This window comes from Astyanax mexicanus, chromosome 20 (assembly GCF_023375975.1).
Source record: "Astyanax mexicanus isolate ESR-SI-001 chromosome 20, AstMex3_surface, whole genome shotgun sequence".
Lineage (NCBI taxonomy): Eukaryota > Metazoa > Chordata > Actinopteri > Characiformes > Acestrorhamphidae > Astyanax > Astyanax mexicanus.
Window position 1 is genome coordinate 11292389 of NC_064427.1, and position 27658 is coordinate 11320046.

The 27658-nt window shown below is 38.8% G+C and overlaps 1 protein-coding gene across 1 annotated transcript in view; it reads right to left on the reverse strand.

Moving 5' to 3' along the window:
- The window catches only part of uvrag (UV radiation resistance associated gene), a 150489-nt gene that overhangs the window by 64070 nt on the left and 58761 nt on the right, over nt 1-27658 (reverse strand). Inside the window, exon 13 of the mRNA XM_007259445.4 lies at nt 2259-2334. Within this exon, the coding sequence (XP_007259507.3) occupies nt 2259-2334 (76 nt within the window). The remainder of the gene's footprint in view (nt 1-2258; nt 2335-27658) is intronic.

Sequence of the window (27658 nt, forward strand, 5' to 3'; positions counted from 1 at the left end):
TTCAGCGGCAGACTGCTGTCCCAGTCCTGCTCCACAGACAGACTCCGAAAGTCTTTTGTTCCTCAGGCCATAAGACTGTTCAACTCCTCTCAGCACAGCAAACTAAAGACTCTGTGAAACTTTTTCATTCCGGCCACTCTGGCCACACCATGGACACACCCCCAGCTATGGACACACTCTCAGACTTGCTGATGCCTAGAACACTTTTTATAGTTCTACCATATTTTGCACTAGTAGTTCATTCACTAGTTAATTCATCTACTGTTTACGTATCTTTTGCACTGTTTATGTATCTTTTGCACTGCTTAATTTAATTTAACTTATTATATAACTGTGTATTTGCACTTTCTTTTTGGCTGACATCAGTTATCCTCACATTATGCACATCAACTGGTGTTCATTGTCTATTGTGTTCAACTGCACTACCTCCATTCTCCATCTCCATTACACACACACACACACGAAGACTGTACATTTACACTGTATATTCTATTTCTTATTTGATTGTATTTATATGTATCTTTATATTTTATATTTTATCTTTTTTAACTTTGTGTATTGTGTAACCTGCTGCTGGATGCCAAGAATTTCCCCCCGGGGATCAATAAAGTATCTATCTATCTATCTCTATCTAACTGTAAAGTTTGGTGGAGGGGGGATAATGATTTTTGAGTCATTAAAAAACGGTTTCAAACAGCATGTGCTAAACGATTATGTTTTCCTCTGGTAACAATGTCTGCTTTTGGAAACAAGGGCGTTCTGCTCGAATACAGTGATAAAAAGAAAGGATTGTCTGTTTAAACAGACTGGAAGTGGAGTCAAGAAAGGTTAGACACAGAGAAGTCTAGAGTGAAGAGTGTGATACTGAGCTGCTCTGCAGGAGCACAAAAGAAGTGCAGATATCAAACACGACAGTCAAATAATGTCTTTCATTACAGCATGTTCCACCCTGCAGAGTCACTTTTATTCCCTCAAAAACACTCTCCAGGGGAGCGCCCACTCTACGATCAGTCAAACCTGGTGTGTGTGAGGAGGGTTAAAGGGATGCTAACTGCTCTGAAACTGGGCCTTGTGCTCTCTATATGAAAAGTTCTGAAGTGCAAGACGGGAACCCTGCAGATTTAAAGACTAGTCTAGTCTACAAGTTTTAATCTAATCAGGCTTAATCTAAATTTGCTGTAGTTACAGCATCTGGTTGACACAAGACCTTCATATTTCCCTGAAGTCTACAGCAGATGCTTTAAAGGAATTTTACAGCATTTTCCCATCCTGATCCCCATTTGCCAGATCTAGGGCTCTATTTTAGCGTTCTTTCGGTGCATTGCACAGCTGGATCTAGGTTTGGTATCGTGAGAGCGCAAAAAATATGCCTTGCGTGGCTCGAAACGCACAAAAGTCATTAACTAATTCTCTTAATTAATCATGGGTGTGTTTTGGGAACACGGGATCAGCGATATAATATGTATTATTTTTTCTGTTTGTTGTTGATGTAAAAGCTTAATTTGAGTGCTGCAGTGTGTCTGTGTGTGTGTAAGAAGCAGGGGTGTATGAGCTAAGAGAGGTATGGATGGGTGACTATCGACTGTTGTCAGGGTTTAAATCGATCAGTGGCATATCTGTGTTTAGAGAGCAACATGCCAAAAACACATGACCACTTCCAGACCACTACACCCACCAGCGTAGATTTATTTATAAACTCTGCTGCTATTTTAACAGCGAAGGCGCAAGGTGTGAAAATAGACTGTCAACGGGGTGTAAGATAGCAACGAGCATATAGTGTACAATTGATTACCGAAGACCATAATTCAACATGTTTCGAAACTCCCTGACTCTAAACGCACTTTTATCACAGATCATTACTTTAACACTTTTCCTCTAACTTACAATTACAAAAAAAAACAAACTGACTCTTAACAGACAGAAGTCAATGGTCAGAAGGTTATGATAAAGGTGTTCCATTGACCATGTTCCACAACATATTCCCCCTTCAAGTTAGAAAAGGACAAAAACACACCATCTTATACTGAACTCAACTACAGGAGCTTCTTTAATTTCTACTGGATCACATCTTATGCTCGATTCTTCTAAATTCTATTCAAAAAGGATTAATTAATGTAACAGGATGGGTCATTTTATATTGAAAGATGTACAAACAAAATATTGTATGTGTGTGGGTGTAGGAGATATAACACTTTGTTTATTACCAACACTATTTTAATACTGTGTTTATTAACAGTAACACTTAGCTGGTCTCTTACCTGAGCGATGTTTTTGTTGAGCAGGTAGACGCCATACTCAAAGTGAAAGCGCTCACCTCGAGGGTACAGAGGGAACCTGTGAGAGAGGATGAGGGTTTATTTTACAGGTTATTGCTTACTTTTATACACATATATTAATCAAAAGCAAGACAAAACTGATACATTGCCTTTGATGCAATTCCTAAACCCTTTTTTTGTAAATACCCAAAAAACTTAATTTAGAACATTGAAATTATTATTAATATACACTACCAGTCAAAAGATTAAGGATAACCCCATTTTCCTTTTATTTGTGTCCTTTTTTATTTGTGTAAGCTCTACAGATCCAGTTATTAACAGGAAATAGTACAAAAACAGTGTACAAATTTCGCTGTAAACTGCCAGGGTTTTTAGGAAAAACACATGAACTAAAAATTAAAAAAAGTAATTTTGTATTGAACTTATAAAGGTATATTTAAAAAAACATAAACAACATTTGTTTAAAGCAAACTATACATTGGTAACCAGCCTGCAGCTGGTAAAATGAGCTTTTGAAATTGATATCAGTTTTAATGGCAATTTTCAAAGTCTTAATCTGTAGTAAAGCAGTGCTGGAACAGATCATATTACTACACTCTCTACTGCAGCATTTACACACTTACACACAACATATGCACACTTTCATCATAACAACAAGAAAAAGACACAGAAATACAGAGAACTCTGTAACTATTAAAAGTAGAAGTCTTTCCCTGCAGATGAAGACAGAGCGGTGAAAACTGGTCCAGAAAAATGTCTGGCTGACTCACATGGCAACATCTTTAGCCTTTAGCTCAGCTTAACTTTGTCTTAGTTTTAGCAGTGAAGAGAAAACTTGGGCCAAGTCTGGGCCATACAGCACTGCTACTGAACAAAAACAGGGGTCTTCTAAAACGTTTAACCAGTTTATGTACAGCTCTGGAAAAAAATTGGAGACCACTTAAAAATAATGAGTTTCTTTGATGAAAACATCTGGAATATAATCAAGAGTAATATGGATGATCACAAGCCATCAAACCAAACTGAACTGCTTGAATTTTTGCACCAGGAGCAGTAGAAATTTATTCAAAAGCAGTGTGTAAGACTGGTGGAGAAGAACATGCCAAGATGCATGAAAACTGCAATTAAAAACCAGGATTATTCCATCATTCCATTGATTTCTGAACTCTTAAAACTTTATAAATATGAACTTATTTTCTTTGCATTATTTTTTGGTCTAAAAGCTCTGCATCTTTTTTGTTATGTCAGCCATTTCTCATTTTCTGCAACTTTATAGAATAAAACAAAATTGTTCATTTTACTCAAACATATATCTATAAATAGCAAAATCAGAAACTGAAGTGGTCTCTTACTTTTTTCCAGAGCTGTATATGTATACAAAAAAAAACACTGAACATACAAATTAACTGGAGGAATAAAACACATAAGTAGATTGCTCTGTAAAACAACAGATTAGTCAAGTGTTTTTATTTACATTACTTGATATAACACACATATTGCACACAATGGAACAAAATTTCATTCTTCGAGACCAATGGCGGCAAAACAAAACAGCAACATATTATGTGCAAACGCACAAAAAAAAAAAAAAAATATATATATATATATATATATATATATATGATATAGAAATAATAAAGCACATAAAACCAGAAAATGTAATGTGCAGTTAGAGCAGTGGTTGAAGGTGGTAGCTATAGTGGGATATTGCAAGGTAGTGGCTACTAGGGGTGGGCAATATTATATCGTATACAATATATCGTGACACAGAAATATCATGATATTAAAAATCCATATCGTGATAACAGTGCTGTTCTGTCTTAAAAGTAGTCTATTATTTACTGTGAAGCTTTAAGTGAATGTATTGTATAATTGTTTTAGTTTGCAGTTTATATGCATGCACTAAATATCTGCTAAATTTTTTGCTGCATTATATTATTTTATGTTATATTATTTATTGCCATATTATGATTATTCTGTTATACTATTATACTATATTCCTGAAATGAATGAATTATTTTAGTTTTCCTATATTGACAAGTATATCGTTATCGCAAAAATACCCTGAAATATCGTGATATTATTTTAAAGCCATATCGCCCACCCCTAGTGGCTATGTAGTTGCTAGGCAGATGCTAAGCTATTGCAAGTGGTTGGTATGCTGGTGATAAGCATTAGCAATGAGGTTGCTATGCAGTTGCTAGGGGGCTGCTGTGGTGGTTTCTCTGCAGTGGCTATGGACAGTTGCTATGCTGGTGAGCCGAGACGGTGGAAGAAAATATATATAATCGATAATTATGCATTTCTTTATATTGTTTGTAAATTTGCAATCAAAGCTAAAGAAAACAGGACTACTGTCAGATGTTGTAACAAATCTAAAATCAATCAGGTTAAACCACCGCTTTCAAATTTGAGTAAATACACAAAAAACACACAAACCACTCTACTCCCACATCACCCTCTGTACAAATCAGCAAAGCTCTGGATCTGTGCTGCAGTTACACTGATTTGAGTGGAACTAAATGTTGATAAAACATTCAGCAACATCACCACACTCTACACACAATCAGGCATGGCATAGCTTGATTAACTCTTCCAGAAAACACAAATACTGAAAACAATATTGGGGAAAAAGTAACAACAAATCAGTCAAATTGCGAACAACTGGTCTCAGAACTGGACCCAGACTGCAAAGCAGCTTCAGAAAGAAAAGCTTCACAGAAAAAAAATCTTCCAGTAGAACTGAGAGCAATAAATTATGTTTCTAATCCACAATCAGTTTTTAAAATATCGAGGGGGTCCTCTCACTGTTTACTTTGGGGACCTTTTTTTTTTTTTACATTAAGTGTGTGACATTTACTCCATCATGTTTGGAGGCTATAATTTAACTTGGCTTAATCAGTCAGAGTTAGGTCTCTTCAAACTGTTACAGTAACTATAACCCCCAAAGTAAACAGTGTGCAAAGCTGTGTAATTTAGCCTGGTTAGCTTTCACTATGGGTTGAGTTTCTCGTTGTTAATTTTAATGGTCTTAGTTATTATAACAGTGTGTGAAACTACCTCCATCATGTTTGGAGGCTGTGATTTAGCTTGGCTAGCTCTCACTGTTTACTTAAGGGGTCTTAGTAACTGTAACTACCTCCACCATCTTTGCAGGCTGTGATTTAGCCTGGTTAGCTCTCACTGTTTACTTAAGGGTTTATGTACAAGTACAGTTAGCCTGGCTGTGCTACACAGCTCACTGTGAGTTGAGTTTCTCAGTGTTTACTGTAACACTATGTTTGTAGGCTGTGATTTAGATTGGCTAATTCTCACTGTTAGCATTGGGGGTCTTAGTTACTGTAACAGTAGGTGAAACTACCCCTATCACGTTTGGAGGCTGTGATTAAGATTGGCTAGCTCTCATTATTTCCGTTGGGGGTCTTAGTAGCTGTAACAGTGTGTGACACTATATTCCACTATGTTTGGAGGCTGTGATTTAGCGTGGCTAGCTCTCACTGTGGGTTTATGGCAAGTACAGTTGGCCTGGCTAAGTTTCTCACTTTTTATTGTAACAGTATGTTACAATAACAGTATGTTACAATACCTCCACCATGTTTGAAGACATGGCAAGTACATTAAGCCTGGCTGTACTTCACAGCCCACCGTGAGCTGAGTTTCTTACTGTTTACTGTAACAATCTACCTCCACCATGTTTGGAGGCTGTGATTTAGCTTGGCTAGCTATCACTGCTTACTTTGCAGATCCTAGTTACTGTATAAGTGTATGAAACTACCTCCACCATCTTTGGCCTGGCTGTATTTTACAGCTCACTGTGAATTGAGTTTCTTACTGTTTACTGTAACAGTGTGTGGAACTACCTCCACCATGTTTAGAGGCTGTGATGTTGGCTGGCTAGCTCTTATTGACAGCTGATTCTCTCATTGTTTACTTTGGGGGTTTTGTTACTGTAACAGTGCGTGCGGAACTGCCTCAATCACATTTGGAGGCTGGAGGCTGTAGCCTGGTTCACTGTGGGTCATTGAAATGCTTTAAAGTGATGCACTTTTAGTCACCATGGGATGATTCAAATAATCCAGGAATAAGTTCTTCGTGGGAAATCTGTGTTACTGAGAACACTGGTAGACGACGAGAATAAGAACAGCAGCATGTTCTAGTGGAACCACAGAAACAGGAAATAGATGTATGAGTTGTGACTCTCCAGTACATTCATAGGAGAGAGAATGAAGAAAAAAGTAAAAGAGAAAAGAGAGAGAGGAAAAAGTGTGTGTGTGTGTGTGTGTTTAAACTGTAAAAGCTGATCCTAAAAAGCAGATACTTTATGGGACAGGATATTTACACTGTGTGTGTGTGTGTGCGTGTGTGTGTGTGTGTGTGTGTGTGTGTCTCTGTGTGTGTGTGATTTATGACTGGGCTCTCCACTGCAGTAAAATATGAGCAGGACGCTGTAAAGGCAAATCAAGGCAGAAATATTGGTGACCTTTGACCCCGTTCCCTCTGTATGACCCTGTGTTTGCTCTGCTTCACTCTGCGAGTGAGCGGATTGGTCGGTTGGATAGTTGGGCGGCAGATCTACAGCCTGATACTTCTGTCACTGGTACAGTGATATAGGCTGTATGATGTGAGGCGGAGCTACAGTAGCTATGACGGAACGCTTTAGTGGGCGGGGCAAACCAGTGCTTGCGTCATCTTGCATTCAGCAACTTTTAAAAACTTTTAATTGCATCCATTGCTGACTCACATAGCACACACACATACCCTGTCTCTGAAGAGAAGAAGTGCCAATAGAATAGGACTCCTATGGAACGTAAATGAATCCTCCCAGCCATTAGCTGTGGAGGAGTGAACTTGTGTTCTCTGGAGTGATGGGAGCTCTAATGCTCTTGCTATTAAATGGAATCAAATTTGCACAGCAGTGTTCCATAATCTAAAGATAGTTACTCCGACTAAATCAGAATAATACTCATAATTCATAAAAAACAATTAAGGGGCAGGTGTCCCAATTTTTGTCCCAACTTTTGTCCATATAGCATTTTTTGAACTTGTTGACAGTTTATATACTGACATATAAAGCCCTACATTGGTTTGCTTATAAGTAATTGTAAGACAATCTCCTATTATAAACCATTAAAATTAGTCCCTAATAGTTTCAGGAAATTTACAAGGCTTCAGTAGAGGAATTAAACTAAAGCCTAAAGTTTCAGAGCTATCTAAGTGTAGGCTGAAATGTGTGGTGAACTGAAATGTGGGTACCGTTATATCTGTAACTGCAAGCCTGTGTTTTTAAGGTGCGCCCATGTCTATGTTACCTTCTGGCTCTCTCTTCTTCAGTCCTTTTAAAGGATATCAGAGTTAGATCTGCGAGAAACCTTAGCAACTACTAACATACTGTTAATTACATTTACTGTACTCTAAGAATCCAAACAGAACTATTTCCTTCTCTTCACCTTTTCTAGAATAAATGGCTGCCAATCTGTCTGGCCTGACACTAATGGAAGACTGTAAATTGGGCTATTCTGATACCTGCTTTAGACTAGGTGCCCACTGCCCACTGTGCAACCTCTGACTAGTTGCCTACTATTATAGGTAGTTCTAACCAGAGTAGGATGGGTTCCATTGTAAGTCTTGGTTCCTCCTAAAGTTTCTGCCGTCAGCTTTAAACCTTGCTACTGGAATATTGATTTTATAATTTACTGTATGTTTTACGCTTGAACCTTTAATTAACTATGTTCATGTCCATGTTAACCACAATGGAAGAGCACCACTCTTTTTGAACTTGAACATCTAGGTCAATAAAACGGTCTGATACCTCCAGCAACTCTCAAGAGGGGTCAGCAGGACCCAGGATACAGCACTCTACTGTGGGCAGACCAGACAGATCTGTCCCCTCAGATCCACACTGATAAACAGGAAACCTCCTCTCTCACCAAACAGCTTTGATCAGAGAAAGAGAGAGAGAGAGAGACAGTACATGAGTGTGTCCAGTAAACAGGAAATCTCTCTCACTCTGAAGAGTTTGAATCAGTGTAATAAAGTGTTTATAAGCGCTGTCTGCAGTTCTACCGGTTCCGTTGGCAAGGCTATGCAGGAGTTTCGAGGATGCAAACAGAACTCAGCCTCTCTGTGACTCCTGACCTCTGAGGAGCAAAGAAACGTATAAAGCCACAGCCGGCACTTCGTTATGTTTGATTGCAGCATTTGATAACGAGCCATTTCCTCCTCCGAGAGCTCACAAGGAGAGTTCCGGAGAGCAGGGCCCATTAAAGCCATCTACTATAAAGAACTGCTCAGCAAGTCAGTGCAGATGGCCTTTGTGATCAGTTCTGCTTATCAGAGTCCTGTTACATTACATTCAATTACATTAAAACAACGTGATTAAAAACAGAAATATTTTAGGTTGGTAGTTTGAGTTGCAACACCAATCCCATCCAATTACCTTAATGCTGAGGAACTGCCAATACCAATCTAATCCGAGAACCTTAATGTTGAAAATCAGCCAATATTCTCTTATAAATCATAAGCAATTTTAGCTAAATATATAATATAGCAGACGAACACAGTGATACTTGAGATGTGAAAAAAAGTTTAAAAGATTCACAAAAATTGTGCAATAATTATTTAAATTAAACTAGGCAGGTGCATACATTTGGGCACCCTTGTCATTGTATTGATTGGAATACCTTTAGCACTAATTACTGAAGCACAAAATTTGTTTGGTAAGCTCACTGACCCTTGAGTGAGCAACATAGTGAGGAAATGGAAGAACCACAGGCACAGTTCTAGTTAAGGCCTGAAGTGGCAGAACAAGAAAATCTCAGATAAGCAGAGGTTAAGGATGGTGAGAACAGTCATAGTCAACCCACAGACCAGCTCCAAAGACCTACAACATCATCTTACTGCAGATGGTGTCCTTTGCACAAGGAGAGTCTGTATGGGAGAGTAATGCAGAAGAAGCCTTTTCTGAGCGCCACAAACAGAGTCGCTTAAGGTATGCTAAAACACATTTGGACAATCCAGCTTCATTTTGAATAAGATGCTGTGGACTGATGAAACTAAAACTGAGTTATTTGGAGGGCAGTTATTTATGCATGGAGGAAAAAGAACACAGCATTCCAATACAAACACTTAAAGCTACCCACAGCAAAATTTGTTGGTGGTTCCACTATGCTGTGGGGCTGTGTCATAGACTGTATATAGCTGGACAGAGCATCGTCTCTTAAAAGTGAAGCCAGCACAGGTCGGGCGCCCCCTGCTGTTCGGCTGCAGAAAGCTGTGTAACTCCACCCATCCCCATAGATTTCAATGGCAAAACAGACAACTTTTAATCACGTTTTTTTCTAATATGCTGTAATTCTACCTCCATTATTTAAATGCAGCAGCTAGTATAACCTCTGCTTATATTGTCAAATTTTTATATTCTCACAGAGTTCGTTTTTTAAAACGTTATTCAGCTCTATTCAAAAAAGGTGTGGTTATGGTAAAAGGGCTGGTTATGGGCGGGACCAATAACAGACCGTCAGCTCCGCTCCGCTTCGCTCTGCAGCCTGTGACCGCGAGGCAGCCCTCAGGGGCGGAGTTATTTAAATGAGTAGGAGCTCTCCACAGTCTTTCTCCCTCCTCTGGTCTCTACTGCGCAGACTCTGGTCTCAGAATCGCCAAAATGGCAGAAGATTTTGGCTTCATTTTCATTGAATGAATGGGAACGGCGACACGGCGTCCATCTTTATATACAGTCTATGGGCTGTGTGGTCAGTGCAGGTACTGAGAATCTTGTTAAAGGTGAGGGTTGCATAGATTCCAGTCAATATCCAGTAGATACTTGAGAACAATGTTTAAGAATCAGTGACAAAGTTGAAGTTGCCCCAGGGCTGGATACTTCAACAAGACATCGACCCTAAACACTAAACACTGCTCAAAATCTACTAAAGTATTCATGCAGAGGAACAAGTACAATGTTCTGGAATGATCTTCTCAGTCCCCAGACCTGAATATTATTAAAAATCTGTGGTGTGATTTAAACCGGGCTGTTAATGCTCACAAACCATCAAACCTGACTGAACTGGAGATGTTTTGTACTGAAGAATGATCCAAAATACTGCTAGTGCTGGCAGATACTGTTCTTATAGTACCTTACAGCTGTGACTCAACAATACCAATTCAATCTAAATATCTTTTAAATATAAATTGTATTATGCCTCACTGTAATGTCTTATAGAGCATTATGAGTGCTCTTTATTGGCTATAAGTGAAGTGTCTATGAATGCTCTATAAGACATTACAGTGACTTCACGTTTAAAATGCATATGAAAACTCACTTCATTTAAAGTTAGTAATGACTGTATATAAGGCTTTATAATGTGTTATACACTTCTCTAAAAGCCTAATTTGAGAAATAATAGCTGCACATTATAATGCATTATAGCAAAATATACCAAATCTGTGTTATAGTGCATTACAACACTACATTGTACAATGTTCATATGAACAGGTATTATAAGGCATTATACACCGTTTCTTTATAAACCCCTGATACTTGTAGTTTATAATGTATTATGAATGTCGCTGTAAGTACTTATGAGCAATTATTACGGTCATTATAAGGTATTATGCATGCCATATAATGTATTATGAATGCATCAAGAATACAGGGTTCATAGGAAGTGTTACCAAGATCCTAACTCTGCATACTCTAAACTCTAAAGTTACTTGCTGAAAACTCTCCCTCCTGCTGCAGGCTGAGAATTTTATCCATTCATTTTGACGTTTAGGGACACCAGAGGGCACTATGCATGAGCACAGCAGCAAGAACAAAGGATCAGAACTGGATCAAGATTAAAACAGCAAATAAACAATCCATTAAAATATGGATTAGCCCTGAGAATAATTAAAGATGAACTGACTCTCTAAGTAACTTCATGACATATGAATACAGTGGTTTAAGACTGGACTGAGGACTGGCCCTTTAATGAACTGCAGGGCGGCTTCAGACAGTTTTAAAGGTGCACTCTGAAAAGACACACACCCCAACACACACATTCTCCCCATATAGAGAACAGGGGTGTGTGAGTAAGAGTGGGTGCTGGTGTGTGTGTGTGCACAGGCATGTATGCATGGCTGATGCCGAGTGTAATCACTGCAGTGATATTGAAGAGAGCAGGGCAGCTGATTTATGCACTAAGCACTGCTAGCCATTAGCCCTGACAGGTACGGGGCAGGTGCTGCTTTAAACCCAGCTGCGCTGATTTACGAGCCGCATGTACGAAGAGAACACATCACACACACATACACACACCACAGCTTTGGGGAATTTTCTTCTCTTCTCCCACACAAAATGAGCAAGAACAAATTAAAGACTGTTAAGTGTGTGGAATCTAAGAGAGAGTGGCTTTGTCTTTTCTTATTCATTAAGAAATACGAAGACATAACACCTTAAACTCCCACTAAGTTACCTAATACACAAATTACCCACCGAACACCACTATACTACTATTAATCACCCCAAAATACATTACACTACCACCAAATTCCACCTAAATACACTAAACTTCCAACAAACACCACTATACTACTATTAAACTCCAACAAACACCACTATACTACTATTAAACTCCAACAAGCACCACTATACTACTATTAAACTCCAACAAACATCACTATACTACTATTAAACTCCAACAAACATCACTATACTACTATTAAACTCCAACAAGCACCACTATACTACTATTAAACTCCAACAAACACCACTATACTACTATTAAACTCCAACAAGCACCACTATACTACTATTAAACTCCAACAAGCACCACTATACTACTATTAAACTCCAACAAACACCACTATACTACTATTAAACTCCAACAAACATCACTATACTACTATTAAACTCCAACAAGCACCACTATACTACTATTAAACTCCAACAAACATCACTATACTACTATTAAACTCCAACAAGCACCACTATACTACTATTAAACTCCAACAAACACCACTATACTACTATTAAACTCCAACAAGCACCACTATACTACTATTAAACTCCAACAAGCACCACTATACTACTATTAAACTCCAACAAACACCACTATACTACTATTAAACTCCAACAAACATCACTATACTACTATTAAACTCCAACAAGCACCACTATACTACTATTAAACTCCAACAAACACCACTATACTACTATTAAACTCCAACAAACATCACTATACTACTATTAAACTCCAACAAACATCACTATACTACTATTAAACTCCAACAAACATCACTATACTACTATTAAACTCCAACAAACATCACTATACTACTATTAAACTCCAACAAACATCACTATACTACTATTAAACTCCAACAAACATCACTATACTACTATTAAACTCCAACAAACATCACTATACTACTATTAAACTCCAACAAACACCACTATACTACTATTAAACTCCAACAAACATCACTATACTACTATTAAACTCCAACAAACATCACTATACTACTATTAAACTCCAACAAACATCACTATACTACTATTAAACTCCAACAAACACCACTATACTACTATTAAACTCCAACAAACACCACTATACTACTATTAAACACCCTGAAATACATTACACTGCCACCAAGTACCACTTAAATACACTAAACTTCCAATATATTATCCATGAATACATTAAATGTCTACTAAACACTTCACAAATACACTAAACCCTCTCTCCCTATAGTATTACCAAACACACCTAAATACACAACATTACATCCAAACATCCTCTAAACCTAAAACCCCATGAGACAGCCCTAAATATGTTAATCTTCCACAAAATATGCTAAATTTCCAGCAAATACTCTACCAATACAATGAACTTCAAACAAATAGCAACTACATACATTAAACATCTACAAAATACTCTTTAATATACACTAAACTCAATCAAAAACTACCTTGTACGTATAACTCACAACAAAACTTTACCAACACACTAACAACTAAATCAATGCACAATATTCCTCTAAATTTCCCACACTTTTCTAATACACTAAATATAAAACAGTAATAAAACCCTAAATACTTGTTTAACACTTTAATATTTGGCAAAACATACAACAGATACAGTATTTTCTACCAACCCTGTTTAGAGAACACCGTACCCAATACCATACACACTCAACATAAATACACAGTAAGTGAGAGACAGAGAGAGTATGTGAGATACATGTGTGTGTGTGAGAGAGATAAAGATGGATAGGCTGAGAAGAGAGAGAGTGTGTATGGACGAGCAGGAAGGGGGCGGAGTCAGGGTGACATCGGTACGTGTGTGTTGGAGTGTTAATTAGCAGATGTAAACAGACTGGGGCTGCACATGTGTTCCACTTCAGTCAGCGTTTACGTTCAGCCCCAGCGCTCTGGAAGCCTTTCAGAACATTCTGGAGAAGAGGAAGACCCTGTCTGACCACCCACCACACTCACACACCCTTTTCACACTCTAAACCAGGAACATCACTGGTGTGACATCATTACCGAGTTCAATACACACCAATGAGCCAAATCATTAAGACCCCCCCGCACAGATTAAGGTGACAGTGTTGATGTGGTATCAGTGCTGCATGTAAAGATCTGGCATCTCTGTTGGACATTAAATGGAACAGTTCTAGTAATCTAGTAATGTTAAATGTTAAGAAATGAGCAGTGACTCTGAAGAGAGACAGAACGCTATGTCCAAACGTCAAGCAACGTTGCCGCATAGTGAGTGGTGATTACCCAACATTTGCGGTCTGAGGAGTGTCACATCACCGATTCAAAGTGTCTGACTAAAGGTGAAGACAACTATCCTGCCCAGATGGTACCAAAGAAAGCCATACTCCTAAAGGAATATGCTAAATGTTTAGTTATACCAAAGTTAGCTCTGACTCTGCAGTATGATTGACTGAAAGTGCCATTATCACCTGGTAAAGCACTGTAACCAAAGCTCTCCATATATTACTTCGCCACATACAGGTAACCTAGCAATGATGCAGCGCTTACAAGCCAAACAGTGCAGCTATAAACAGAGCAGCAATGTAACAACTTAACTCGCGGAGTGTTTATAACCAAACAGATCATATTTTCTTGTCTTTTTTAACTCAATATCTTTCAATAAATAGCGATAATCAAACTGTGATATAATCGCAATAATACACTTAAGGTTCGTGCTACAACATGTTATATTGGCACTGTTATGCTGCACCCGAGTGCAATTACTGTTTTCACATCTGCTCAATCGATCCGCACCAAGGCTACAAACGAACAAGAGTCTGTTTTAACCGGACCACATAGTGCTGGTGTGAAAACTCAGCAGAGGATTATGCTGGCGGTCATTTAAGTAATAGAACATGAGAGGGAGTGTGTTACTCGAGTGTTTTACTGCTTTTATACAAGTTATTTTTTTTTTACAATATAAATAAAGAAAATAAAAGACCCTAAAAAAAAAATTAGAATGAATATGCTTTAATACAAAATGTGCCAAAAAGTAGTTCCACAACAAGTAAACTGTAAGAGAACTGTGACTACCAAAATGGCGTATGGTTTATACAGGCTAACACCAAGAATGTTAGCTTGAAATCATAATTGAGAATAAGCGAAGAAAAGTAAAAAGTTAAGGGGGTTGGTAAAAGTTAGGACCGTGAAATAACCTTGAAACTGTCCTCTCCTGTCTGCAGAATTATCTTAATGTGAAAGCTGCATGTTTGCGAGAATTTCTGCCTGTTCGCTGGGAGGTGTTGGTTAGCTTAGCTAGCTAGCAGGCTAGCTGTGCCTGCAGGACTGCGAGTAGGTTAGCGTAGCTTGCTTTAGCTCAGCATTAGTTTAGCTTAGACTAGGCTGGCTGGTTACTGCTCCGGCAGTCAGACTGCGGACGAAGTGACTGATGGATTTTCTTTCTCTTTTTTCCACAAAGATGCGCGAGCACCGTGGGCTGCGGGCAAGCGTGCCTTGGCTGGGCGCTAGTCTGTGCTAAGCTAATGCTGCTGCTGCTGGAGATGATGATTCAAAAATATCATGTGTGTGTATGCCATTACCTGGCAATATGTTTGCAGAGTGATACAGATTTAGTGTGAGAATTCTGTGCTGCTATCACAAATATCAGCACAGTTAGAACACTTCTCAACCAATCAGATTGTGAGGTCGGAACTAACTAACTGTTGTATAAAATGTTTTGGCTTCTAACATAACTAAACACTTTTACACTGTTAATTGTTAAACTACAGTTCTGCAGAAGGACCGGCTCTACTGCATGTAAACTGTAAGGTACACCTGACAGAAGATTCCACTCTGTGTTTAGTTATGATGTGGAATAATTCTGCTCACCACTAATTTTACTGTTGGATTTAAGATAGACTTAGGATCGATACCAAAGTTCTGAGAAGAACTGAGGTCTAAAATATGTGTTTTCAATATTCACACACACTGCCAATCTTCTCTCCCTCTCTGGTGTGGGGTTCTCTGGTCGGTGGGAGCGTATCAGAGCTGTTCTTGTCGAGCGGAGCTGCCAGCGGAGGTCTGAACAAGCGGGTCGGGTTTGAGCAGAACCGCCTCTGGACTCGATCGCCCAGAAGACATCTGGATCACATCTCCGTCGCCGTGGAGAAATGTGGGTGCAGTGTGTGGTTAGAGCCCATTGCATTTCAAGAATGCACCGGGTTAGAGGGGGGCTTTCCAGTTTCCCAACAAATGTATGCTACAGTAATATCAATACGCACATAAACACAGTATATACACACACACACAGAAACACAAGCACACCTTGATTCAACAACAAATGTGCATGCCATGCAGTTGATCATGCAGGTCATGCTCAGTGCTTCTGTAGTTCGACACTGGAGCTACGAGGCTCATGTAGCTATGACAATGTACAGAGTATAATATTTCGATTCTAGAAGCTACTGCTGTTTTGGTTAATGTGCTAAATAACAGTGAGTTACTTGGTGGGCTGTCCCTGGGCTGTTCTTTTTATCTTAATTACAGATAGGTGCTGCTTATCAGGGAAGCCCACACTGGAACTGGACCTGGAGGGGGTTTTGAATGAATAATAATGAATGTTCAAATCTGATTCGACTGAGCCACTAGGGTACAACCCTAGTTACTTATATACTACATCATAAACATAGTATGGAGAGAAGAACTATTAAATGCCTGACACTCCTCCCAGATTGGCTGCTCAGCTGAAGCATGACATACACACAGTCCCTAAGCTGCACACATGGAATCCTATTGAAAATAGTGTACGTTTAGTGTGAAAACAGCTAAAGAGAGTCTGGCTCAATGTCCCTTATTGGTGTAGAGTGGTGCAGAGCACTATAATACACCAGGTACTTACAGTCTGGGAGGGTAGCTCTGTATTAATGGCTGGGGTATACATTTCAGTTACTTACTAGAAGCACCAAATATTACTTGTAGGGATGTCCCCGATTCATTCATGTGATCGGAAATCAGAATTGGTATTGGGTAGAAAAGATCTGGATCACTGATTTATCAAACTCCACAAGTTCACTATAGACTCATTTAGAATGTCCAAGTTTGTCTGTGTTTGTCCATTAAAGCTCAGTTTATCTCAGTAACTCAGCACATTACAATATTCGTACTTAAAAACCATCAAAACTACCCTGATATAAATTACAATATAATATTAATAATAAGTTTAGTCTTAATTTAGTCTGCTGGCCTAAACCACACTACACTATTATTACTGTCTCCCTGCCCAAAAACAGAACTACCAGCATTAAAAAGTCGGTACCACTTTAAAATAAGACTACCTTTATAAAGGGTTTATAAATGGTTTACAATTAGATTATTAATGGTTACTATCTAGGTTGTAAATGCCTTAAAAATCATTAATAATCAGTTATAACACATATACGTAGAAAGGGCAACATTATAGATGGCTGTGGGTTCCCTATTTGGCAAAAAACAGGTCATTTTTGCCCTTTCTACGAACTGATTATTAATGATTTTAAGGCATTTACAACCTAATTAGTAACCATTAATAAACTAATTGTAAACCATTTATAAACCCTTTATAAAGGTAGTCTATTTTAAAGTGGTACCAAAAAGTCATGATCTTAATTATGATTAATCAAAGAATTGATGCTGTGTGACATTTTTCAGTTTATTCATTTAAGACAATATGATTATACATACATAATTAAATGGAAATCATGTGTAAGGCTATTTAGTACTTGTTTATTATATGATAGAAATGAGTTCCCTCGCTAAGCTGGTCATGAGCTACAAATTGTGCGACAAACTTACTTACTTACACACCAACACTCAACAAGTTCAGGACCACAACAACACAGCAATGATCAGAATGAGCCAGATTTTAGTCCATCTGAGTGTCCGATTCAACCCCTATAATGGGAAACTCACAGTTATTAAAAAAATGAATGCAGTAAGCCGACAGAACACTGAAGCAGAGTACCTAACCTGAAACTGAGGACCACCCTGATGAGGTGCAGCCTCACTCAGAACAGCCTGGATATAAAGACCTGCAGCCACAACTGATCCTGGATTCCTCAGAACATCAGAACATGCCAGCAGTACCAACTGAATAAAACAGAGACAGAGCCACACTTCCTGCAGCAATGCCAAAAATACACCCAGATCCACAATCAATTCCAAACTCAAATCAGCATAAAAATACCACACATTCCTCAGCCTCTCGGAGACTCTGAGAAACTGTTATATCTTTCAGGTGAAGCTCAGTGCACCATCACCCACCACTGGCCAAAAAAAAACTCTCCACCAAAAAAACGGTCACACTCTAATGTTTCGTTATACAGTCTTTAGCTTTGATTGTGGCACACATTCACCATGGCATTGTTTCAATAAGCTTCTGCAATTTCACAAGATTTATTTCAATCCAGTGTTGCATTAAGTTTTACCAAGATCTTGCAGCATTAATGATGGTAGAGTCTGACCTCTGCACAAAAGATTCTCAATGAGGTTAATGTCTGGACTCTGTGGTGAACAATCCATGTGTGAAAATGATGATCTCATGCTCCCTGAACCACTCCTTCACAATTCCAGCCCCATGAATCCTGATATTGTCTTATCTTGGAATATGCCCGTGTCATCCGAAAAAAAAAAATCCACTGATGGAATAACCTGGTCTATATTCAGTATATTCAGGTTGTCAGCTGACCTCATTCTTTCAGCACATAATACTGTTGCTGGCAGTGTACTAAAATCAAACACACGCTTGTTTATACCTGCAAAATACCACCCTATACTATTACTCACATATGCTCCCTACACTACCCTATACTCTCCTACACATAATATAATAATATATAAAAAACATAAAGCTCATTAAATACACTTGAAATTGCCTCCCCATGGCCCACAGTCCATAAAAGCCTCCCCTGATCAAGCTCTATTAGAACCCATTATTTCACCAGTTAAGAGACTCACATAACTATAGTGGATGGAAACACAACAATGGAAGGAAAGCAAGAGAAAAGAAGGAAAAAAGAGAGAAAACAATAAAAATATGGAAAGAATGAGAGAGAGAGAGAGAGAGAGAGAGAGAGAGAGAGTATTACTGCCATCTTTCCAGTAAGAAATCACCAACGTCAACATGTAATCTAAACTATTCTTCTTGATGGTTTAAGTTGCTGTAAAATGGAGTTATATTATTTTTATATTCTGCACTTATTCTGTAATGCTTTTTAATGTTTATATTATATTTAAATGCAGTGCAACACTCATGCCAGTACAACACTGTTCAAACGCAGATAGGCAGGCAGAGGAAAAGACGGACAGACAGACAGACGCCCGGGGGAATAGACGTGTTCCGTCTTAGAGCTGAGCCAAGTGCTGTTCAGGGACTCATCTGTGCTGCTTTAGGGCTCTCACAGGTCCATAACCTCACAACCTGGAGCTTAATGAAAAAGCACTGCAGACAGAGAACCGGAAAACCAGGACAATATGAACCTTACAGATGATAATGGAACGCCCCCTATGTTTACTGTAATGTATTGTGTTGTTTGAATCACATAACCTTTAAACGCTCTAATAACTTTTAAACTTCAAAACTTAAAAGTTTGAGTTGGTCTCAAATTTCAAAATCTAAAATTTTCATTTTTAGAGTGCAGTGTACTTTTACTTTCAGTACTTGGGTGGTATATTTCTGAAAAAAGTACTTTCAATACTTAAGTACAGAATATACTTTAGTTGCACCACTTAAGTGTAGTGCTTAAAGAACAGTTCTCCTTCTACTAAAGCACTTAATGTACTTTTACTTAAGTCTGTCTCTCTAGTTCTTTATACATCTTTATACACCATAACACAGACTGATAACATTAGCTAACAGATTTTTTCCCCAGTGGTAAAGCAGTTCACCGCTGCGGCGGAGCAGGCGGAAAGTCCATAATCACGCACCTTCTGCACTACCACTTACTGCTGGGGATGTGAAAGCATGCGCACACAGTCGAGTGAATGAAGTTTTAAGGCACATCCTGCATATTTAGAGAGCAACGTCAATTTAGTGTCCCATCCTGTGGCCATCTTAAATGCACATAATTAAAAATAAACTATTTTGGCCTGTTTTAGAGCAGAGCACATTAAATATTTATTTAAAAAAATACTGTCCTTGTTTAAAAACATGACATTAGTGTTTTACCGCCCAACACTACATTGGACCATTTCCATTAGTCTTATATAAAGAATGCTAATGCAGGGCGCCAAGTGGTCCAGCGGTCCAATGCACTGCCTCTATGTGCAGGAGGTCGCAGGTTCGAATCTCGTTCATGTAGCTCTGCCATCAGCTGTTGGCGCTCAGAGGGAGCACAATTGGCCTTGCTCCTTCCGGGTGGGTAGATGGCGCACTCTCCCAATCACGCTTCAAGGTGGCACCGGGCGGCACGAGGCATCTGTGAGCTCATGTATCGGAACCCAGCCGCTGTGCTTTCCTCCGAGCGTGGTAGCCACTCAGGCAATGATTCATCAGCAGCAGCCTTAAAAAAAGGGGTGACTGACTTCACACATGTCAGAGGAGGCATATGCTCGTATGCACCCTCCTAGTGTCACAGGCGCCACTGGTCAGCCAAAAAATGGGAAAAAAATCAGGAATAAAATTATTAAAAAAAAAATTGTTTGTGTCACAAACTTGCACAAGATAATAATGTCACATCAAGTCTAATCAAATCAAGCTCAGCCGCATCATTCAAATCTCTGACTACTCTGACAACCTGACTGAGGTCCTGACTAATAGCCTCCAGCTCTCTGAGACTCGTATCCGAGCAGCAGATCCCGAGCCACGTTGACAAATCACCCGGTCGCAATTATCACACGCCTCAGAGCCACAGCTCCGCTCACACCTCACCCGTCTTCATCTGCCTGACAGTTTAACGATCCGCGTGCGGAGCAGATCCTCCACCGGGGTGGACCGTATCCTCACACACTTCACTTCAGCCTCTGTATACACACACCAGAGAACGCAGACAGAGAGAGAATCCTAAACACAGCCAGGGAGGCGGGGTCAAAGGTCAAGCGGACACTCAGGCAGCCTCACTGACACCTAAAGCTCCTCGGAAGCACCAGCCTCCGCTCCCCGCACCCCCAGATTAGCCTCATGTGGTACGAGCCAGCTGAGCAGAAGAGCAAGAAGCGGACTCAGAGCCGACTTCAGAACAAGAGAGAAAAATGAAGAGGTTAAATAAATAAATCTCTTACAACCTCACAAACTTCCCTCCACAACATCTGCTGCACCTCAGCTCCACTCCACCTAAATATAATCCATTCATAATCAAGAAATGAAGACCATCAATACGATTTTCATTTAAAGTTATTAAATAAAAGAAAGGTTTTAAATTCAATCATTTTAACTTATTTAAACCAAATAATCTACAAATAAAATAATTTAAACATATCATGAATAACAAAAAACTATAAAATATATATTTTTTAATTGAACAGCAGTAAAATTTTACAATTAGTCTTTTCCATTTTAGCACATAAAACACTAAATAAATTTTAGCACAGCTATAGTTCTCTCTTGGCCTTCTAATAATATAGAATAAATAATAATAATAATAATAATAATAATAATAATAATAATAATAATAATAATAATAATAATAATAATAAATTTATATATTGTACAAAAAGGCCTAAAAAAAGTTTCAACATTTTTTTTATATACAAATAAAAAAATTAACAAGAAAACAACCAACATTCGTTTTTGTTTATTTTATATACATAACTATTATAATTTAACACTTCTTTTTTATTGCCTTCATTGACATTTTGAAATTCCATAACAATATGTAAAAAAAATTACTAAAATTTTATTTACATGTTTTAAGAGCATATAATACAATCAAGTAATAAATAAGAATGTGCATATTATAGATAATATATTAAAGGTTTGGTCATTATATAATTTTTCACAGTGTGCCAACATTAAAAGCCCAATGTAATTATGTAACATTTTAAATTATAACCTGGTGCTTATAAATGCATCATTCTATTAACTGTGAACTATGAACTATTCCATATGTCTTAAAAAATACAATAATGTGAAAATAAGCTGTGACATGAACTTTTTATTTACGGCTTCATTCCTCTGCTGAGGTGGAGAATGCAGTGTACAGCCAGACTATCGTCTCAGCTCACGCAGAGTTCTCAGAGCTGCAGATGGACAGCTGCAGGTCTGGAGTCAGTTCTCCACAAGGCCATAAAACACTGAGGTCCTACTGCTGCAGTCACCATCGTCTTTACTGACTCTGGACAATATGATCAATTCACAACAACACACTTACTTTAACAGATCTGAGTGTAATTCTAACCTGTCTGATATTAGCTGAACAGGACGGTAAAATTTCCTCCCTCACAGATATTCCACCATCAGCTGAGAGCGCTTTTATTCAGAACCTCCGCTGGAATTCCATTACATGGGGTTGGACATCTTAATGCTACATTATAGCAAAACATTTCAGACAGCTGTACGCTTCCAACTCTGTGTAAAACTATTGGGGAAGGCTGCTTCCAGCATTAACGTGCTCTAGTGCACAAAGCATGCTTTATAAAGGCTGGGAAGGAAGATCTTGAACAAAACTTTACACAGATACACTCCTAAATAGCTCATTATAGTTGCGAATGGGACACCAAATTCATATAAAAGCGTATGAATTTAGAACAGGATTTCCCAAAAGGTATTTATAGCTATTAAAATGTAAACATATAAATTACTGCCATCATGAGGATCTGACATTTATTCTTTACACAGCGTCAAATGACATATCAGGGCTTTCACTGTACAGCTATCCAGCACCTTTATATACTTTCAGTCAAATGTTTTAGAACATCCTGTTTTCTAGTATTCCTGTAGCAGAGCTGCATTACCCAGACAAGCTGTGTATTTCTATTTCGTCATCATAGCAATAACTGTATTACTGTATTTCACCTGTCAGACATCAGTCTTCCCTTTACTGCTGAAACAGCACTGATTTACTACAGAGAAAGGGTTTGTGTACTGTAATATATTTTCATCCATTTCCAAAGCTCAGTTTATTTACATTGCTACAGACCAGCTGTAAGTTGTTAATATGTTCTTTCCAAAAAATATTTATACAATATAATAATATCTTTTTATATATATTTACCCCTTAAAAACTAATTAATAAATTAATTATTATGATTTTATACCACTTCAGGTTATTCAATGGACCTCACATGGCAAAGTAAACAGAAAGAAAACATTAAACGTTTATTTATTTTATTGTTGATTATTATGGCTTATAGCCAATGAAAACCCAAACTTCAGTGTATCAGAAAATTTGAATAGTATTTAAGACCAATTGGTATTTTTGGCAGTGTGGGCAGTGTGCAAAGTCCTGCTGGAAAATGAAATCCACATCTGTCATGCGCAGAGTGAAGCATCAAGTGCTGTAAAAATTTCTCAGGAAAACAGGACTTTGGACTTGATATAACACTGTCGGCCAGCACCAGCAGATGACATGACTCTCCAAGCCATCACTGACCATCAGTAAATTTTACATTTTATTTGCAAAGAGTGGAGAGGCACACAGTCCAAGCTTCTTGAGGTCTAGTGTGAAGTTTCTACTGTAAGCCATTAACTTCAACAAACAAAAACAGAAAAAAATGCTTAAAATAAATCCTTCTGTGTAATACATCTTTATAATATATTAGCTTCACATTTTAAACTGAATTACTGAAAAGCTATTCAATGATATAAATTTTTTTTTTAGATGAACTAGTAAATACATAAATTAACATATATACAGCAGAGTCTGTATAATAGAGCCCACTAACACAGACTCGCCACAACTGCAAATCAGAGTTAAAATCTTTTAAAAGTTGCGGAGTGACTTCAGCTTTACTCAAACTACTCCTCCAATCATACTGCTGTGCACAAGCGAATGCTCCGGAATGTTCTCCATCATTTACACTGGATCATTCAGGCTGTCAGTTCTCCTTCTGGAACATTATGTGGAAAATCTCCAGCATTAAAACTTGCAGCAGTGTTGGGGTAACGGGGTCAAATGTCAAGCCAGTTACTGCAAAGCGCATACCCAAATATGACCTGCTACAGTGTGTGTGTGTGTGTGTGTGTGTGTGTCCCTCTGGTTAATGAGGGAGCTTTCCCTCTGAAAGTTTAGACATTATTTGAGACCTGATCCATTCACATGCACATGCACATGCACACACACACACACACAATTTTGTTAATAAAGTCAAAATGTCTCCCACACTATCTGCTGTCTCTCAAACACACTCTACCCAGGTCTCACACACACCTTGCTCCTTAACAGGGCCAGGCTTTTTGTCTAACAAGCTGCTTTCACACACACACACTCTTAAGAGCTGAACAGTAACACACTCCATTCACATCAGTTTCGATGGATTTGTGTGTTCCTGGGGTTTTACAAATGCTATTTCTAATTAGGCAGTAATACCCCTCAGCAGGGAGTGAGTGAGAGCTGTACTTTAACCCTGCTGTAGGTTCAGTATATACAGGGTTCAGTATGACTGTAAAGGTGCAATGTTTAAAGCTTATTACAATGTCCTTACTCCAGCCTCATGAAAGCGTGGTTTGTGTAAGAAAATGTACAAAAAAAAAAACATTTTTTACGAGGCCGAATACAAAACATTTTTCTCAGGTTTAAATTTATTTTGCTACTTTTTAACCACTGAATAAATAAAAAAACAAAGGTATTTTATCTTGCTTTTCAAAGTTATTTAAAAATATAGATTGAACACTTTTATCCAATTCTATTTACTGCTCAACTATTGAACCTTTTTAATATTCCAGCAGACACACCAACAAAGCCCAATACATTTACCTCAGCAGTGCTACTTTAATCACAATTTTACTCCAGCAGTGCTGTTCAGATCATATATTTTCCTCAGCAGTGCAATTATAATCACACATTTACCTCAGTAGTGCTATTCTAGTTACCTGTGAGTAAAATTCACTCAGAGAAGGGCACTAACACACTTGTCATACAATTCACATCAGCTCCTGTGCTGAGAGATGATAGAGGAACTAAGAAGCTCCTCTGGAGTAATAATACCCAATACATTCTTAAGTATGAAGTATGTGCCTGTTTTATTCTACTGGCCTGTTGTATTCCGGTGAGAATGCTTTACCACAATCCTCAGGAAACACTCACACACTGCCTGACTGCACGGCCAGACTCAACAAACCCAGAGTTACCCCGGAGTCTAGAACTCTCCGGCTCTTCTAAACAAACCCCAGCTTTAGGATTCAGTTTAGAGTTCAACTGATTCATCCCATTCAAACACTTCACTCACAGCTGCACACATCTGCCCTGAGAACCACAGATCTGCACACATCTGCCCTGAGAACCACAGATCTGCACACATCTGCCCTGAGAACCACACATCTGCCCTGAGAACCACACATCTGCACACATCTGCCCTGAGAACCACACATCTGCCCTGAGAACCCCACATCTGCATACATCTGCCTGAGAACCCAACATCTGCCCTGAGAACCCCACATCTGCCCTGAGAACCCAACATCTGCCCTGAGAACCCCACATCTGCCCTGAGAACCCCACATCTGCCCTGAGAACCCCACATCCGCATACATCTGCCTGAGAACCCCACATCTGCCCTGAGAACCACACATCTGCCCTGAGAAGCCCACATCTGCATACATCTGCCCTGAGAACCCCACACCTGCATACATTTGCCCTGAGAACCACACATCTGCCCTGAGAACCCCACATCTGCATACATCTGCCCTGAGAACCCAACATCTGCACACATCTACCTGAGAACCCCACATCTGCCTGAGAACCCAACATCTGCACACATCTGCCTGAGAACCCAACATCTGCACACATCTACCTGAGAACCCAACATCTGCACACATCTGCCTGAGAACCCAACATCTGCACACATCTACCTGAGAACCCCACATCTGCCTGAGAACCCAACATCTGCACACATCTGCCTGAGAACCAAACATCTGATACATCTGCTTTAGAACCCCACGTGCATATATCTGCCTGAGAACCACACATCTGAAAACAAAAACATCTGCACAAGAACCATATATCTGCACACATCTGATACATCTGCCTGAGAACCACACATCTGCACACATGAAAGAGTGAAAAAAACAAATTAGTGAATGAATCGCTGAGAAAAATAATCAGTTAATAAACAAGTGAACAAATATGTGAATATGTTAAGTGAGTAAATGTACAGTGAATAAACAAATGAGTGAATAAAAGACAAAGAATAAAGAATAAATGATAAAATATGGAAATATAAGTAAATAAATGAATGAATAAGTAATTAAATAAGTGAACAAGTGAGTGCATGAGTAAAAAAAAAAAAAAAAATGGACAAATGAATAAATTAGTAAAGAGATGACATACCAAATAAGTAAATAAGTGGGTGAATAAATGAAGAGTAAATGAAACAGAGAGTAAATAAACAAGTGAAGGCAAACAAATGGCAGTAAATAAAAGAGGGATGTATGAGCAATTAATTCTTATGTTAACAAACAAGTGAACAACTAAATTAGTGAGAGATTAAATGTCTCTTGCCCTGTTTTCTTTTCCAGACCTTACTCACCTGTGAAAAACTACAAGTGTGTGTGTGTGTGTGTGTGGGTGTGTGTGTGTGTATGCGTGTGTGAGTATGCGTGTAAGAGAGTGAGAGTACGTGTATGCTCTCCATACTGAATCACCCCTAATTCCTCCATCCTCCCTCTCCTTCTTCTCCACTCCTCTTCTCTATCACTCCATCACTTATCGCCAGGAGAAATTACACCTATTAATCCAGCATCAAAGCGAGAGCAGTCTGCTGTCAGTCAGATGCAGCCTGATTACAGCCGTCAGCTTTTACTGCCGTTTTCATTAAGCGGAATCTCGCCACGTGCACTCTGCTGGAATGTGGGCTATCTCGGCCCGTTCACTCCAGAACACTCCAAACGTGTAATCACTCCTTAGTTACGCCATCAAAACACACAACAACACTCGTTTGGACGCTGCAGTGTGGCGCGGAGGTAATTGCGGTACCCACACGAGCTGGCATACAAATAAAAAAAGAAAAAAGAAGCTTCCGGACCCCACAGGCCAAGCCCAAGGACTGTGTGTACCCATCTCCATAGAAACCACATCCGCGCACGCCGGTCCAAAAAGGCTCTCGAGCTCATTCTGAAACAGTGTGTTTATCATAGCATGCTGGAAAACACCGCCACGGTCATTAAAACACCACAAACAGTTAAACCACCGGGTGTGAATGATTTATTACCGTATTCAATCAGAGGAATTTCGATAAGAACTCCTCCCACCTCACAGACCCTCATTCAGACATCATCTTCTGGATGCCACTTATCTAGAACTGTCTATAGTCAGGGTCAATCAGATAGACCTGCTGCTCTGCAGATGTGGAGAGATGCAACAACTGTTGTCACATTTATTATTATTATACATAAAGATTAATCAGCTACATAATAATATTTGCTGATTTTCTGTGAAAATATGCAACTTTTACACCCGTAAGCAGATACCCCTCTCAAGAGTGCATCCTTCAGCTTACACAGTGAGTAGCTATTAGCACAGCAACACAGCAGAGCTAACAAACGCTGCTGTTCACCCAAAACAGCAAGCAGTGCAGAGCACATTCAACCACCACCAAAAGAAGAGCAGCAACAGTCAGAAAGCTGAAGAAAACACCTTAAAAATAATAAAGCTTTCATCGATGGACAAGCAGGACTTTTTGTTGGTTGTGTTTCAACTCAGTGATGTTCTGGACAGGAAATTATGGCTCTCTTAGTGAATGTACTACATGACTTTAGGCCTATTTTGTTTTAGTTAATGACTATTTGCAAATTGCAGACAAA